General features: G+C 43.3%; 1 protein-coding gene across 1 annotated transcript; it reads left to right on the top strand.

Moving 5' to 3' along the window:
• Positions 1–7,514: 7,514 nt before the first annotated feature.
• Positions 7,515–16,822, top strand: LOC308154572 (adenosine deaminase domain-containing protein 2-like; the record flags this gene model as incomplete). The annotated part of the gene is made up of 9 exons (XM_080527718.1): positions 7,515–7,887; positions 8,167–8,295; positions 8,676–8,826; positions 8,959–9,126; positions 9,318–9,529; positions 9,980–10,214; positions 10,692–10,824; positions 14,784–14,951; positions 16,712–16,822. The coding sequence occupies 9 exons, from the start codon at positions 7,515–7,517 to the stop codon at positions 16,820–16,822; spliced, it is 1,680 nt and encodes a 559-aa protein (XP_080383844.1).
• Between the last annotated feature and the right edge of the window lie 1,175 nt (positions 16,823–17,997).

Below are 17,997 nucleotides of genomic sequence, written 5' to 3'. Positions count from 1 at the left end.
TGAATGAAACACCTTTGTGCTATGAAAACAACCACTTTGCAACAACAAATGAATTGCCTTCCAAAGTAGCATAGTATCAGATCCTGAACCATAAAATTCACTAGGGATCAGTGCTGACCTCTTCACCTCCTCTGTATGTATGTGTAAGTGTGTGTGTGTGTGTGTGTGTGTGTGTGTGTGTGTGTGTGTGTGTGTGTGTTGAAGGATTTGAACAATATGTTGTATCACAAATATTATATCCACTGTGTTTAGATTAGATTTATTACAGAAGGTGAAAAGTAGGTCAGAGTCTCACAACCAGACTGCTCAAGAGACAATGTATCAATGTTTTCAGATACCAGCTGCAGGATGGTCTGATGGGGAATGTCAACAACTGTGAGATGGGTGCTTATGTAACCCCTCACAATCCGGACAGACCAGGCAGGCACACAGGTTCACTTTCAAGCTGTTTTATTTATCTGAATGTGCAAACAAAATGATGGTTATTTAAGTGCTACGGTAGGCTCCAGCACAAAACAGCTCTCACCCCATCTCAACCGCTCACACAGACGAAAAGCGCCTTTTCTGCCTTCGTCATAACATTAAATAATTATCAGTTATCATACCATTCATATCATATCATTACAACACACAAGACTAAACCATACCCATGGATACAACATACATACAACATACCTGAATGTGCAAACAAAATGATGGTTATTTAAGTGCTACGGTAGGCTCCAGCACAAAACAGCTCTCACCAGGGGCGGATTTAGGATTGTAGGAGATCCGGGGCTTAGCCCAGAGGCAGAATATAATGTGCGCGCGGAGCGCGCCGTAAAAAATTGCCTTCAACCTTCAACTTACCACCACCTTAAAGCGGACAAAAGGCACTGGAGAACACATATACATTCACACCCTTTAATGAAGCAAACTAATTGTGGTGGTTCTGGGCACAGAGGGAGGTCAGCACACGTAGCTCCCCCTGCAGGCCAGAACGCGCCATTGGATAGCAGCTGACCTGTATTACAAAATAGACAGTAAAGTTTAGACTAACCTCTCGAGGCTAACCTCGTGTCACGAGGCTCTCTCCGGGGAGACTGTAGGCCTACTTGTCTCTCGTGAGCTTGGTTGTAACGTGAATCGTGATACATAGGATATGTTAGATGCTTTACAGTAATTCTCCAAACGACCAGAAAAAGTAGCTAGATTTGTCGCTGGTCGCTTTTGAATAATTAGGTCGACTAATTACGTCTCTTTGCGCCGACTTCCGCTTTGAGGCCACCCGAAACAAGGAAGGGGAGTTCATCATGTGAAGGGACATGCAAAGTATTGATGAAGGGAAACATTTTAGTTACTTTAGTTATTTCAATTCCGTTAATTACATTTTTTGTTTCATTCACGTTTCAATAAATCATCGCGATCTAGTTATTTCAGTCCATTAATTTATGAGTTCAAATTAGCCAGGTACATCCATCCAGCAAGCACAACAATATACCGCAATGTATTTTGAATACTAAATATCTTCCAATGATCTAGAAAATATTATGAGATCTGGATTTGAGTGTAGCTACAGCACTGCGGAACGCCTCGAGGTTGGGTAGGGACGAACCTCAAATCCAACCCCCCCCCCCCACACACATACACACACTAATTAAGTCGCCACGGGGGTCTGGAAAGTCGCCAGATATAGCGACAAAGTCGCCAAGGTGGCAACACTGGCGGTAACAAGTGCAACGACTTTAACAAGTGCAACGACTTGAGCTAAATTCCGGGTGTCATATGCCATCAAAGGGGGGGAAATGCGACATGGAAATATGTCAAAATGTGGGACTGTCATGCACAAGTCAGCCTTGAAATGATGTTGTAACGTTAGCTAGCTTGGTAGCATACTAGCGATTTTTTTGTTATGCTTGTGTGACGGCCTTCTGGCCTTGTCTGGCCTGTTAGGATATATATTTTTCAAAGGTTTTATTGTTCATTTCTCCTAGTACCAGTTAGTTAGATATCTTACCAGTTTTCCTGTTTTAATAGGCACGTTATCAGTATGGTACCCTACACAAGACCAATTAGAAGGCATTAGGGAGTTACTTTCTGTCTGGGACTGTTCTGTTTGGCCTTCAAACCAGTTGCAGCAGAATAGTCCTTTCTTAGCTCTCACGTCAAACACAAGACAACATTCAATTCATAGTTATAGCTCATTATAATCAAGGCCATTAGGTATTACATCATAGTGGCCAAAAGGGGGAAGGACTCTGTGCTTCCTAAACGTATATAATATCATGTAAAATCTGAAGTGAACAACCTTGCTTCCTGAGACCGCCTCAGGAGTTAGGTCCAGCTGATCTCTGTACGCTATGTGTAATTTTCAATAAATATACCAAGTGTGCATTAGAGAACTTCTCTCCTCTTTCTTGGTGCAGTCGACAAAAGAACAGGATCTGTTTAATTCTAACAGGCCTACTAAGGCCCTGTCCACACCTATACGTTTTTTTGATAAACGTGGATTTTTATATTCGTTTTGGGGGGGTTCGTCCAGATGCAAACAAGTTTTTGCCCCCTGAAAACGAAGATGTTTAAAAACGCCTGCCAGGGTGAAGATTTTTTAAATTCACCGTATATTTTTGACGTGTGGACGAGATAGACGGAGCTTTTTGTATTCGTCACGTCATCATGCGCGTAGATTTCTATGATCATGCGCACTGCAGCTGTTTGTTGTTCCCTCCAACGTCATATCCTGGCACCAGTAACTACTTTGTTTACAACAGGCAACGGTGGTCAAGCGAGGAAAATGGATGTGAACAAAGTGCTTCTAGTTCTTTCACTGTTAACTTGACTTTTAACCTGTTTACAGATAAATGCACAGTTAATGATCGAGAACATTGAGAGACAGAGGCGTCTGATTGGCCAGCGGGGCTATGGGGATAAAATTATATTGCCGACTACTGGTGTGGAATGCTCAATGACAGCGTTTATATTGCGTTTAAACATGCTGGTGTGGACGGTCATATTTTTATATACGAAAAACATTTATCAAAAAAACGTATTGGTGTGGACGTAGCCTAACATTTGTTTCCACCAGGTAGGCTAGGTGGGCGGAGCTGGAGCCCAATCAGGCAGATTAGGGGCAGCTGGCGCTGCCTCCTGGTGATTGCTTAAAAGAGGCTCCAGTCTCCAGGTCAGAGTTGCCAACTCCTCTGTGAGGGAAGTAGCTGTTGGCTCTCCCAAAAGTAGCTAGAAGATGTATTCATCAAGTTGGCAACACTGCTCCAGCGCACTCTCCACCAGCAACCTTTCATTAGTGTGCTTGCACACTGATGTAGGCTACTGTACTTGATCAACTGTAAATCAATGTGTGCGGGGTGTCCTCTGATATACATCGCATTGGAAACGTGTTTGATGGATGCAAACAAGAGTAGGACCATGAAGATGAACTGAAACATAAAAAAAAAAAGCTGGCCCACCCTAAAGTAAATTTCTGCCTACGCTACTGCTCCATGTCAGACTGCTACCAACTCTTTTTCCCTCATGAGCTTGTGGGTTTCTATCCTAATTAGAATATATCCCTTACCCCTTCCTCAATTTGTCTTGTGATCAGCGTTGCCAACTCCTCTGTAATGGAAGTAGCTGTTGGCTCTCCCAAAAGTAGCTAGATGATGTAATCAACTACTTGTCTCTCGTGAGCTTGGTTGTAACGTGAATCGTGATACATAGGATATGTTAGATGCTTTACAGTAATTCTCCAAACGACCAGAAAAAGTAGCTAGATTTGTCGCTGGTCGCTTTTGAATAATTAGGTCGACTAATTACGTCTCTTCGCGCCGACTTCCGCTTTGAGGCCACCCGAAACAAGGAAGGGGAGTTCATCATGTGAAGGGACATGCGAAGTATTGATGAAGAGAAACATTTTAGTTACTTTAGTTATTTCAATTCCGTTAATTACATTTTTTGTTTCATTCACGTTTCAATAAATCATCGCAATCTAGTTATTTCAGTCCATTCATTTATGAGTTCAAATTAGCCAGGTACATCCATCCAGCAAGCACAACAAGATACCGCAATGTATTTTGAATACTAAATATCTTCCAATGATCTAGAAAATATTATGAGATCTGGATTCGAGTGTAGCTACAGCACTGCGGAACGCCTCGAGGTTGGGTAGGGACGAACCTCAAATCCAACCCCCCCCCCCCACACACATACACACACTAATTAAGTCGCCACGGGGGTCTGGAAAGTCGCCAGATATAGCGACAAAGTCGCCAAGGTGGCAACACTGGCGGTAACAAGTGCAACGACTTTAACAAGTGCAACGACTTGAGCTAAATTCCGGGTGTCATATGCCATCAAAGGGGGGGAAATGCGACATGGAAATATGTCAAAATGTGGGACTGTCATGCACAAGTCAGCCTCGAAATTATGTTGTAACGTTAGCTAGCTTGGTAGCATACTAGCGATTTTTTTGTTATGCTTGTGTGACGGCCTTCTGGCCTTGTCTGGCCTGTTAGGATATATATTTTTCAAAGGTTTTATTGTTCATTTCTCCTAGTACCAGTTAGTTAGATATCTTACCAGTTTTCCTGTTTTAATAGGCACGTTATCAGTATGGTACCCTACACAAGACCAATTAGAAGGCATTAGGGAGTTACTTTCTGTCTGGGACTGTTCTGTTTGGCCTTCAAACCAGTTGCAGCAGAATAGTCCTTTCTTAGCTCTCACGTCAAACACAAGACAACATTCAATTCATAGTTATAGCTCATTATAATCAAGGCCAGGGGCGCCGCTAGAGATTCTGGGCCCCATGACAGAATATCATTTTGGGCCCCCCCACCTAAACCACCCATCAACATAGACAACCCCCCCACCTAAACCACCCATCAACCTAGACAACCCCCACCTAAACCACCCATCAACATCACAACCCCCCCACCTAAACCACCCATCAACCTAGACAACCCCCACCTAAACCACCCATCAACCTAGACAACCCAGTTGAAGTTGATGAACTATTGATGCACTGCAAGAAATCCAATGATGGACATCTTTTGTAAATGTAATTTAAAATTACAGTTAATACAGGAATCAACAATTCAGCAAAGAAATCTCAACATTCTTTAACTTATTAAATTAAGACTTGAACAACACAAGGACAAAAGTATAATTAAATGAAGATTTGAACCCAATTATAAAAGTATAAATCACACAAAAAGTAAAAAATATAATTTTAATGGGGTGGTATTGTGTCTAAATAAATGTAGATCTTGGAAAGATCAGTTGGCCATAATACTGTCAGGATTAGATCAATGAAGAATTACAGCAGAGATATTTACTGACTCAGCATTGCTTGTTTCACACAAAGACAAACGTGTCTTATACAAGAGGGAGCAACACAGACATGGTGCCAGCGAAATTGAATGTGAAATGGGAGAAATGTCATTTTTACACTGCGGCAGTGCTGTGGAATAGTATACCTGGAGAGCTAAAAACTATATCTAGAGTAATGCACAACGATTCAAGATAGGAGTAAAGAGATCAAATCAAAGCTAAATGCTGGGCCTTCTTAGTAGCAAAATCTTTAATAAGATCCTTGAAATCTAGTGATGAAGCCAACTTGCTGTGCTGCTGTCATTGTCCTTTGTTACTTCTTGCTCTTCTTCTTCTGCCTCTTGGCCTCTGCTCTCCTCTCTGGCTGCCTGGCTTGAAGTGGGCCCTGGCATGGAGTATCCATAGGTACATAATTCATAATATGTCCTATAATAGTATTAACATAGTAATACATACATTACACCAGATTAGCTAACTTAAATGTTATCTAGCTAGCTAACAATATTATTAAGATGCCAGTGGTCAATGTTATTGCAATTACTGGAAGAACTATTAACTAAATATGAATATTAGCTAAAGTTGTATTCAATGCTTGCATGGTAATGCAGCATACATTAAAATATTCAAAATCTTAATGTTAACCCCAAAATCCTACTGCTCACCTCCTTCTCCTTCAACTGGGAGGTGGGTTGAGGGAAGGAGTCCTGATCCTGGAGCTGCATCTGTGCATGATGTCATTAGCATGTAACATTATAGTTAGCTAGCTAGCTATGCATATAGCTGCTGGATACAAATTCACCGAGCTCTAATAATCTATATTTGGACCAAAATTGCCCTCATCTCATACATTTAACTGAAATTATACTGACAGTGCACTGTAAGTTAACTTTACTTGAAGTTAATGTTAATTAGCTATAGCGAGCTAACTAGATCATCCACGCAGTGATTAGATCACTAAACCACTGTTGTCTAGATAGCCTACATGTTATGGGCCCCAAAAGAAGGTCTGTGAATGAATACCTTTCTTTTTTACTTTGTGACTAGCTGTCGCTCTTTTTTGTCACTCTCCTCGTTCTATACTTTTACTTTTCTCTTTTGAGACCCTGACTTTGGCTTTGGCTTTCACGACATCGTGTCTCTCCTTGTCAGACTATTTGCGGTAACGTTCCTCTAGTCTAGCAGCTCGCGCGCGGTGGACTGAACCATACAATGAATAAATAGAGGGGTAAATAATAAGGCTTAATTTTGTAGAGAATCAAAACTCCAGTTTGTTTCTTTTGTGACTTTTTTTAATACATATAATTATAATTTGAAGTCGGCTACATTAACGTCCTTATGATAATAATAATAATAATAATAATAATATTTATAAATATAATGTATTTTTAAAAAAAGATTCTCATGGGCCCCTGTCAGTGCTGGGCGCTTAGAATCGTCCTAACTTACCACCCCTAGCGGCGCCCTTGTATGTGCAGTATAACTTATGTTCAGTCACATCCCTGCGTTGTCATATCATGAGCCCTTAACAAGCCAGGTAAGATAAAACGATAAATATCTCTCACAGAGATCATTCTTACAACACAGAGTAATGTTATATATTAGCTCCTTAACTTCACTCATACAGTAAATGAATGAACTTAACTCATACAGTAATTGAGTCTGTACAGCGCCACCTGCTAGCTACCTATACTTGTATCTAAAATTGAAATATAGACCAGAACATTTTATTTTAACTCAACGAGACTAACCGGCATACATAATGGTCGAATAGAGTGAAACAAAGAACAATTGAAATTAATTATATTTCAACTAAAAATCTGGTTGAGTAGGATAGCGAGCTAATTAGTTTAGCCAAAACTGCACGTGCGCTTTTTTTTCTTCCACCATACTTCAACCACAGATGTCGTTCGGGATGCGGCCATTTTAATGTGAGGGAGACATTTGCAGATAATCATACACACGGTTCTAGTGTTGTTGTGTCAGAAAATGTTTTTATGAAAAAATCCACGAAAGCATCTCATAAGATGCCAGTCCAGTGCAGTGGTACTACAATGCTAGGTCTTAACACGGACTACCATCACAATGGCCTACCGTTCAGATGTATCCTTTAGCCTTTACTTTAGTTTACGAATGGCATCTCTTTCTAACAACTGATGCATGTGTTAAATGAATTCCCATGCACTCTGTGTTCACTGCAGGTACTAATCATGGTGGACGAAGATGTTGTACGTAGCCGGCTGCCTAGAAAGGCGGCCTCTCTTATGCACAGGGGCAGCAGCAGCGGCGCTTTTGGACGACATTTCTGTGTAAGTGGTGACACTGATTCCAGTAACCCAGACGTTTTTGGGGCTCTGCTACCAGAGGACTATAGGCCCATGAGGTCTTCCCTCGCCAAACCCCTGCATAGCCTTATACTGCCTGACCCAATGCTGGAGGAGGAGGAGGAGGACGACTCTGATGATGACGACAGTGATGGCCTCTCCCTCCTTGGCACATCCCCACCCAAGTTGGACAACAGCTTCCTAAAATTGGGGCTCCAGGACCAGTCAAACAACCTGCAGAGCAGCCTGAAGAGTGGAGGTTAGGGGCCAGGTGCTCTCACTTGATGATCAAACTGATATTGAATTCATATTAAACAACTTGTTGTATTTAGAAGGGAACAGGTTATTTTGTGATGGAAGTCAGTGGAAACATTCACAGCTAGGCTTGAGGATTATAACATGGGGCATAAACCTGTTTGCCTTTTCTAACAGTTTGATTGAATAGTCTTCCATACTGTAGCTTACATACTGCATGATCTGCCAAGAGTCAGGGTTAGTACATCTCTTCTTCTGACTCTGAAAGCATCTGCTTTTCTAGTGGGTTACACTGACTGGCACATGCATCGGATGGCAGCAGTGTCCAGTAACGTGTTTGACGACCTCCTGGGGGAGTGTTCCCAGTTCCACAGCTGCAAGAGCAGCCTGGCTGCCTTCGTCCTGGAGAGAGGTGAGGTCTTCTCTCTGCTCACTGGGGAATCTCAGGGATGCAAACTAGTCACCTTTTCGATTTTTAATCCAAAATCACGTCTTTTTTTATTTTTATGCATCCGAACCCCCCAAGAAGGTCTGTTTCCACAACTCTCATTGACCTTCTCACCTTTTCAACTCCGTCCCTGGAATCTATTCAATAATAATACACTACAAAAATATGTTAACGACTGTAAATGACACCTATTTTTGATGAGCATGTCTAATGTACGCACACACAGTTTATGTGTCGTCCATGTGTGTTATATATATATATATATATATATATATATATATATATGTGTCTATAGATTGTGAATAGTTTATGGATGTGATTCTCCCACATTATTCCCTCTCCAGAGCTGTGTGACACTTGGGGCCAGTCCTATGTGCGCTACAACGTTGTGGCGTTGGGCACGGGCGAGTCAAGCTGCAGTGACTGGCTCTGCTTCAGTGGCACCATGGTGCATGACTGCCATGCCATGGTCATCGCCAGACGGGCTCTCCAAAGGTACATCAGCCTGACAGGAGTTTTGTTGGATCGTCTGGACTTACTTACTCACTTCACTCACTTGTTTGGTTTGTTTAGCTATTAATACTGGAGACTAGCAAATGATGTGTCCGATCCTGTATTTCTATTCAGGTTCTTGTACAAGCAGCTTCTGCTGTTCTTCAGCCATGACCCAAAGTGCAAGGAGCGCTCCATCTACGAGAGAAACTCAGACAGCCACCTGCTCCAGCTCAAGCCCAAAACCTACCTTCACCTCTACACCAACCAGACCCCAAGAGGGGCAGCACAGTGCGGTTCCATGTGAGTGTGTGCATTTTCATACTGGCTGCTGTTGTTGAGTGTCCAATGCGGAAATCTTAATTGCTTGCATCCACTCAGAAGTGTAAGAATTGGATGGGAATTACATTTTGGGGCAGTTTACATTTCACTAATTTAGTGATCTAATTGAGTGACCCAGTGAGAGTGATTGTGTGCATCCTCTGTCCCCATAGGAACTCCCTGAATCTCTACAGTTCCCTGATGCTGCAGTGCCATGCTAAGGGCTCTCTGATCCCTGTGGCTCTCCTCCATCCGGGTGTGTGGGGCGCCCGGGTCTGCTGCATGTCCGACAGTGACAAACTTTGCCGCTGGGCCGTCACCGGGGTCCAGGGGGCGCTGCTGAGCCACTTCATTGAGCCACTCTACATCATCAATGTGGTCCTAGGTAAGTAACCAAGGATGCATTACAATCACAGTAGCATAGGCCGCCCTCCCTTGTAGGACTGACGGACAGTGCTCCAGTGACACTGGGAGGTATTAAGCCTCTAGTCCCCCCCGTCCCCCGGCCAGGAATGGCTGTTCTATGTTCTACGGTAAGTAGCCGTTGACGGCTTTGGTTTTCAAACCATAATACAAACACAACAACCAGAATCTTAATGCTGACTTTTGGTACATTTTGAAATAGTCACCGAATCTTTCTCAATCTAGTCTGTTTTCCCTGAATAATGTGCTGTGTAATACTGGTGTGTGATACTTTTCTCAGGCTTGTTCTAATATTTTATCTTTATCTTGACAATTCTCAGCAATCTACAGCAGTGTTCTAGAATTGTATTGGGGCCTTAACTGGTTAAGAAGGAATTTTGAGAACTTGGTTCTGGTTTACTGGTCCGTTCAGGTGACTCCAGCTATAACTCGGACAACGTGTCGGACGCAATCAACAATCACCTGGGGGATGACTGGGAGGAGCAGCTGGTCCCACCCTTTAGGAAACAGAGGATATTCTTCCTCGGTTGTGACGGGGTGGCGCCTCAACACAGCTCTCGCCACTGCAAAGACCTCAGCATCAACTGGTGCCTCGGGGACCTGAGCATCAAGGTGCTGGACAGCACAACAGGCTTTGTTGTCGATGGGTAAGTCAATGGTGCTACTGGTAGACGATGCTCGTAACATGGGAACAATTTAAGTATTTTTTATGAAACATAGATGATCTCGATGACTACTTTCATACTTACCGTACTTGGTATACTACCATTACAATGAAGTCTGATGGGTACTGAAGACCCATCTCTTCAGACTACATCTTGCCTGTCCATCTTGACTGTAAAGACCTCTTCACTCCCCACTACCCTGTACAGTTCCTCTACTGTATATATAAAAAAGATCCTTCCTTCTTCTAGCATTGTGACTGCCAATAGCACCTGCTCCTAGCATAGATTTGTTCTTATGATGACTGATGTGATTCACTTACTTGTTAGACACGTTTGTAAGTTGCTTTGGATAAAAGCGCCTGGTAAATGTCAAACATTTAAAAACAAATTATGTAAATGTATAATTTCATTGAGGAGGGAGCTTTCTATGTAGGCGTAATGCTCTCTCTGGCCCCTTAGCTCCCCAACTGTGAGTGGGCCTGGCTTCTCCAGCAGACTGTGCAAGAGAGCCCTCTACTGTTACTTCTGCAAAATTGCAAAGCTGAGTGGGCAAAGTTCTCTACTGAACCTCCAAACCTATCACAGTGCCAAGGTGAGTTGTTGAGCCATGAATCAGTAGATATCCTGGCACCCGTGGACCTGTATTTGTCTGCACTGCATATAGGCTGGGCCGGACTTATGCATGGGCTACCCTGGGCTTGAGCCCAGGGGCCCCGGGCTACATAGGGCCCCAAAATAAATCCAAATGTATGAATACATATTTGCTCTTTGATTTTGATTTAATAAATTACGTTCAAATTGGAAAAAATAGTTTTGTCGCAGCGCAGGGCACGGAAATACAGCCCCCCCCTCCCCTGCGGGCATGGAAATACAGCCCCTATCACTAGGCCTACTGGACGCTCTGATGAATGAGGTGTTTTAATTTGTTTAATTCTATATTTAGGCCAATGGAGAGGTTTACATCGACGCGTCACGCGCAGGGCAGGGGCATCATCTTTGGTGGCGCGATTGTCAATGTCGTGATCATGGCGGACAGGAGGAATTACGAGAGTGGAGCGCAACAAAGAAAAATGAAAAAGTGGAACGCGAAAGGGAGACACTGAGAAAAACTCTGAAACTTACTGGGTTTTTCCAACCAGTCGTAGATGCTTCAGCGTCTAACCACACCATCTCAAGCACAAGTGGTGAACCCAGTCGGAGAGGACAACCGGCGGGAGGAGGAGGAGGAGGAGGAGGAGGAAGAGGAGGAGGAGGAGGAGGAGGAGGAGGAGGAAGAGGAGGAGGAGGAGCAGGCCGCCTCATCTCTCCCCCAGTCTGAAGCAGAGCGTCTCATCTCTCCCCCAGTCTGAAGCAGAGCGTCTCATCTCTCCCCCAGTCTGAAGCAGAGAGTCTCCTCTCTCCCCCAGTCTGAAGCAGAGCATATGTTCTGTATATATTATGTTCTCATCCGTTTTATTATTTTTACCTGTGTTTGTTTTTCTCTCTCACCATCCAAGGAACCTTCCTCCCCTGCCATCCCAGTGTCACTCCCCACTCCTCCACCATTCCATCCCATCATCTCCGGACAGCCTTCCCAACCTCCCTCCGTTCTCACTCAACATGCCACCCTCTGGATTCTCCCCCTTTCATCACGGACGGACTTCACCCCCTTGCTAGTCCTCCCGGACCCCTCTCCCTGGATTACCCCCTTGTAGTTCTGGACTGGTCAGTACACGCACATTGAACAACAGCCTCCGCATTTACATATCTACACCACATTAGTTTTTGCACGCTAGACACTCGCGCCCAGACACATACTGTAGCTGTCCAATACACACCTCACTTACATTTCGTCTCAGGCACCCACACACTCCCCCCACGTAGGCCCTGTTAGTGTAGGTTTGTTATTTTGTCTGTCTTTATTAAATACATTTTTCATTATTGTCACCCATGTCTCTGTGTCCGTCTGTTCTGGGGTTCTGCCACATTTGACCGCTTGGTTCAGGCCTAACACTTGCTTTTTCTTCATGTGCTTTATGCCAATAACATACTCCATTGGGATACGTGTGTTTCTGGTCATAGGTTCTGGTTGGTGTAGTTGTAGCTTATAATTTTTTGTGTAGGTAGGGGCCCGAACAATGTCTCAACAAAAAACAACTCTGGTTGCACCTTGGTGGAATCACAATTAAGAACCGATTACATGGATAGTTGCCAACGGTGTTGTGTGAACTTTTTTTTATTTTTTACTGTGTAAATCTTTGGTTTACTTTTTTTACACACATTTTTACCTCAGGGAAGGTATTGGAACAGGCTCTGGAAAAATTAAACTCACTCTTGTTTGACAATTCACATTGCAATCAATTGAGAGCGAACATTACATAACAATAATACTTTTCAAACACTGACTATAACAGGTTTATGCATACTTGTACACAATAGAGAACATAAATCTATGGGATAATTGAGATTTAGTTGGCCCAAGCAAACCTCACAACTATGACCGACTGTATGACCACTATCCCGTAGGAGTGAATTCTTGTGGTTGCCAACATAGGGGAGCTGGACCCCACATATCCACAGTTGTGAGGTCTGCTGGGAATAAGCAAACCAATAACAAAAATAAATATTAAACAATACATTTAATAACAAACATATATTCTATTGTCACAAAAGGTCTTGCACGCTAATAGGCTACCACTCAAGAAAACACAATTATAGAACATAAGACAGCACTGTAGTAATTTGACAAATTGTAGTGTTAATTCTAGAGGTGACCATTATAAGCGCTTATAATTTCAGTCTGACTGGCTGAATTCTTAATTGGGATAAAACCATGAAATTAAATTAAACAAAAGAGTAGTTAGTGTGACAAGCCTGTTAAGCAACTTGGCTGATGCTGCTTTGTAGCAAAATTCACTTCCTTAGTAGATACAAGTATCATTGACTTTCATACTTGAGGTTTCAAAGTTACCAGTATGTGGTAGGTGCTTAGACTACCTAATCTCCAATTACATCAACCTCGTTTTCATCTTCATCTTCTTCTTGCTCCTCCTCTTCTTCCCCAGTCAGTTCAGTAGCCCCAAGTCCCGCCCCCAACAATCTTGGAGAGTACACTAGAATGTCCACATCCTCATCCTCACCCTCCTCCTCCTCCTCCCAGCTTCCAGTGGACCTGGTAGTGACCTTGCGGGATCCCAGAGCAGGGGGATGAGTTACCTGACAGGTCTGTAAATTCAAATGGCGGACCTCCATTTAGTTTTTTTGTGGGAGGTGCATGTGGTCATGGGTGAGGCCCTGCAGCATCAATTCTCTTGCATTGCTGTGCACCTGCAAACCTGTTCAGAAAAGCAGAGAAATACAGTATATAAATTACAGGAGGTTGCGATGTGTTCTGTACAGTACTAATGTTATACTATTAGTTTACAAACATCCCTTGTAATGTTCACTTCTATTACTGTCTGACCATATGTTGAAGATATGTGTGAAAATAGGTCAATATAAAATGATAAAATCTTCCAGCTACACAGTAAAAAACTATTTTCTGTTCTGCAGTGCAGGACTGGCAGAACATCACCAGCTAATGTACCCAGTGTCTGGTGGGATCAATGGGTCACGAACAGATTTCAAACACTTTTTGTATGCAAAGGACTGTCGACCAAATACTAAAACATGAGTGCTTAATTTGGAAATCTGTCCCATTACTTTTAATTTCGACATAGAGGGACCATGTATACAAGAGATGTAATTTCTGAATGGTGAAACATGTACACAAAATGCTTCACTGTCCCTTATTTATGCAGAGTACTGTATACACTACATTATTTGTTGTATTTTAACGTTAATAACAAATAATAAATGACACTTTAAATAAATGTGCAATAACACTATGTGCAATATGACAACCCTAGTCGTCTATCTGTACAGTATAGTATAGTGGATAGTGTACATAGCCTTTATTTATGTAAACCAGCTCCTTCCCTTCTTGTGTTTTTTTAAAGTGTTTTTTTTAAAGTTTTTTCTCTTTCCTAACACCAGGGGAGCCACCCCTCCTAAATGTCGTTGTTTGGTACCTGTACTGTAGCAATGACAATAAAGACCATTCATTCATTCATTCATTCATTCACATTAGACTTATATAGTGCTTTTCTAGACACTCAAAGACGCTTTACAAACGGAAAAGATTGAGTAGTAAAATAAAAAGAAACAAAGAAAATAAAGGGGAAAGTATAGGGGTCTAATTAATTAAAAAGGGGAAAGTATAGGGGTCTAATTAATTTTTAGATTACTAAATCTAAAGTGTCTTTGTAGGAAAATCTACTCTGTATACTGCAATTACACCTAGATTTCGGGCGCAGATGCGGCGAACAAGCAATGCCAGGGTCCTCTCTCGACCGGCATTTTTTGAAAAGTGATCTATCATATCTATAAATCATATCTATCTATCATATCATATCTATCATATATATACATTATCATATTATAACAACATTAACAACACACACTGAATTAATTGCAAATATATTTAGGCCTACCTGAATCAGGACACTCCTCCCATCTTTTATCTATCCCCAGACTGACTTCCTCTTCTACACCCACATCAACCTCCTCTTCTTCTCCTGCGCTCACATGCTTTTTGGCTGCATAAACCAGCGTCTGATGGACCCCACTGTCCACGCCCATCTCTTCACTGGAAATGTCCATCTCGACCGCCACTCTTTCCGTCACCTCTTGTTCAATTGCGTAGCTTTCTAGAGACTGGATAGTGCCATTGTCCATCACCTTCATAGATTATTTACCACTGTTGTCTTTTTCAGTTGGTTCCACCAATTTCGCTTCACGTTGTTTCTCTCTTTCTGTTTCACTTGTCTGTTTGTTCTCTGTGCTTTTCTGCTTCAGGATTTCTTGGACCTTCTTCAGAGTAACCACGGGCGTCCGCTTTGAGGGCGTCAACTTGTTTGCTGGGTTTCTCACTTTGTCTTTGTTCGCTGGAGTTCCCTCAGTTCTCTCTAGACTTGAGGTCTGTTTTAAACCAAAGGGCTGGGGTTCTGGACTGCGTCCAATCAAATTGCTACAACATCCTGAGTGAACTGGCTCCTCTCTGAAAACGGGGGAAGTTTTCTGAAGACTTGACTCAGGTTTGTCCTCCACAACACTCTTCTTCATTCCCTCCTCTTCAACAAGTCTCTCCCTGAGCCTTAACTTCTTCCTGTACTCTCTCTTTGGCGTTTCCCTCTCTTCTCCTGACTCCTCTCTTCTCCTCTTATTAGTAACAGTTTCCCCGTCGTGGCCTTTGCTTGAGGGAACTGAATAGACAGGGAAAACGTTGTCTTCTGGACGTATCTTCCGAGGTCTTCCTCGTTTCCGTTTTGGGGGTTCCATGGTGACCAGCCCAGCTACCGTAGCCAGAGTATTGAGGCTGGATGATTTAGCTTTTTGGCAGGTGTTGGTGTCTTCATGATAATGCTTTTTTTCACGCTGTCTTGGCATATTCCCTTGACTCTCTGCTCTTTGGGAGGGTTTCACTCCTTTATCCCTCACGAGGGGAGCCACCTTATCCCTCTGTCTGAACACCTCAGACACCTTACTCTGCAGATCAGGCTTCAGGGTCTCTCTATCCCCTGACAGTTCCTGCTTTATCATCAAATCCTTCTTGCAGATGGGAAGGGGAAGAGGGTTGATGTTTTGGGGCCTCAGGGAGGGGGCTGCTGGATAGGCTGTGTTCTGTGGGGGTGAAGTTGTGAGAGCCAATGAGGGTGGGGCAGGGACACAGCTGAGGAACGGAGTATCAGTGTGTTCATCAGATCTCACAGTCTGTGTCCCCGTGTCCACGTGTGTCTGCATGTCCATACAAGTCTCTCTGTCCCTCCTTCCCTCCATCACGGTCTGCACCCCGGTGTCTGGACTCCTCCTCTCCATCTCTCCATCCTCTGACTCATCCGTCTGCACTCCTGCCTCTCTACAACTCCTCCATCCTTCCTCATCCTTCTCCCCCTCCCTCCCCCGATCCTTCCATCCTTCCACCAACCTTATGCCCAGTCCGTAGGCTGCAGCCCTCACCTCCTCCTGCTCCTCCGTTCCCTCTCCCTCCAGTGTTCCAGAGTAGAGGAGTCCTACCAGCTTAAGCAGTGTCTGGGGCCCAACATTGATTGATTGATTGATTGAGTGGGTGGATCTGGTTAGGAAGGTGTGAGGGGGAGGATAAAGCTCTTGACAGGTAGGGGCTGAAGGCAGCCAGGATGCAGCTGTGGGCTGGAAGTGGCATGCCTGTAGGCAGGGCCGGACTTATGCATGGGCTACCCTGGGCTTGAGCCAGCTTATCATTTTTAGTGTAGGTAGGGGCCCGAACAATGACTCAAGCCCAGGGGCCCCCACCCCCCTAAGTCCAGCCCTGCATATAGGCGACATCGTAGCCATATCATGTGCTACCGAATATCATCTGGCCAAGATTGTGTTGACAGCATGAATGTGAATTTTGTGTGATGTGTTCCTTCTTGTTTCAGTTGGAAGCCAGTCTCTATCAGAATGCCAAGATGGTTGTCAACCACCAGTTCCTCTCCAATGGCGCAGGACCCTGGGACTCCAAACACCTGGTCGACAGCTTCAGCCACTGAGTCCCATGGGTGTGGGCGTAGTTTTGTTTCAAAGAGGAGTTTGAATTTGTGATTTGTGCCTAATTTCAGAATTACTGCATGCTTAATGTTCTTTACTGTAGTATGAAGTTCTGTTTGGTTTCACATTCATGTTCATGTTCAATAATGTGCAAAATAAAAACAGAAAAGTCTGAAGATTTAGTTTGAAGTATTGCATTAGAAGGGAAAACAAACAAGTATATCTTGCCCAAGCTTAGGACCTAAATCCCCAAAGGTAATCAATGTCATTTATTTACATGTACCACACCATCTCCGAAATCTCCTTACATTAGTACACCAGGACAGTTAATACAAGAGTTAACTTAAAATGTCTTTTTGAATAAAAAACTCTCAGAAACAGGTTTATCATATTTTCACATGATACAACAAGCCACTTAAAAGAACAAAACTGAACTGGCAAAGTGCCTTAAAATGTAAGCTGCTCTGTCACCAACTATACCCCATTAACCATCTGAGATCAGACGAAACAAATGGATGCATACGTTTTGCACGCATAAGTCTTTCTAGAAATGGTAAAATCCAATTATTAGTTTTCCTATGTGACAGTTATTATTTGGACTGGTTAGGGTGACAGGAAGATGACCCCTACATACAGTAATTCAGAACACAAACCCCTGGAAATACCTAAAGTACTGACCAAGCGTCAATCTTGTGCCCAGTGTAAAAGGATTATAGAAGTCCAGCACCAGGGGGTGGGGGGGGGGCAGATAAGTCTTTGGAGGTGACAAGTCAAGATCGTGCTTGGTATCTGATGTAAACTGATCAGATTTTGCCTGATTATGACAAACACAATTAGTGAGGCGATGTAACTATAAGTTACAATCTTCAAACACGTTGTAGAGGCAACCGTCATTCAATCACGTTATACTAAGGTACATTTTCGATCAAAGCATTGACAACCTTAATTCACATCACTAAATGCATTTGTCCTAAAGGAGACCTCTGATACTAGGCACCATCTTGACTTCGGCTGCCTGTTACACCGTCACTTCAGCCCCCCTCTGTTGCTATAGCGCCGGTCGTCCATTGAGCTTGTCGTGCATGAGGTTCAGGGCTCCGCTGGCAAAGTCTCTGAGCACGTTCACAGTCTCTCTCTGGAGCTGCAGGGACTCACACACAAACTCCTGCTGCGTCTC

This window comes from Nansenia antarctica (genome assembly GCF_963989245.1).
Source record: "Nansenia antarctica genome assembly, chromosome: 1".
Classification (NCBI taxonomy): Eukaryota; Metazoa; Chordata; class Actinopteri; order Argentiniformes; family Microstomatidae; genus Nansenia; species Nansenia antarctica.
This window is presented reverse-complemented; position numbering and strand designations above follow the sequence as displayed.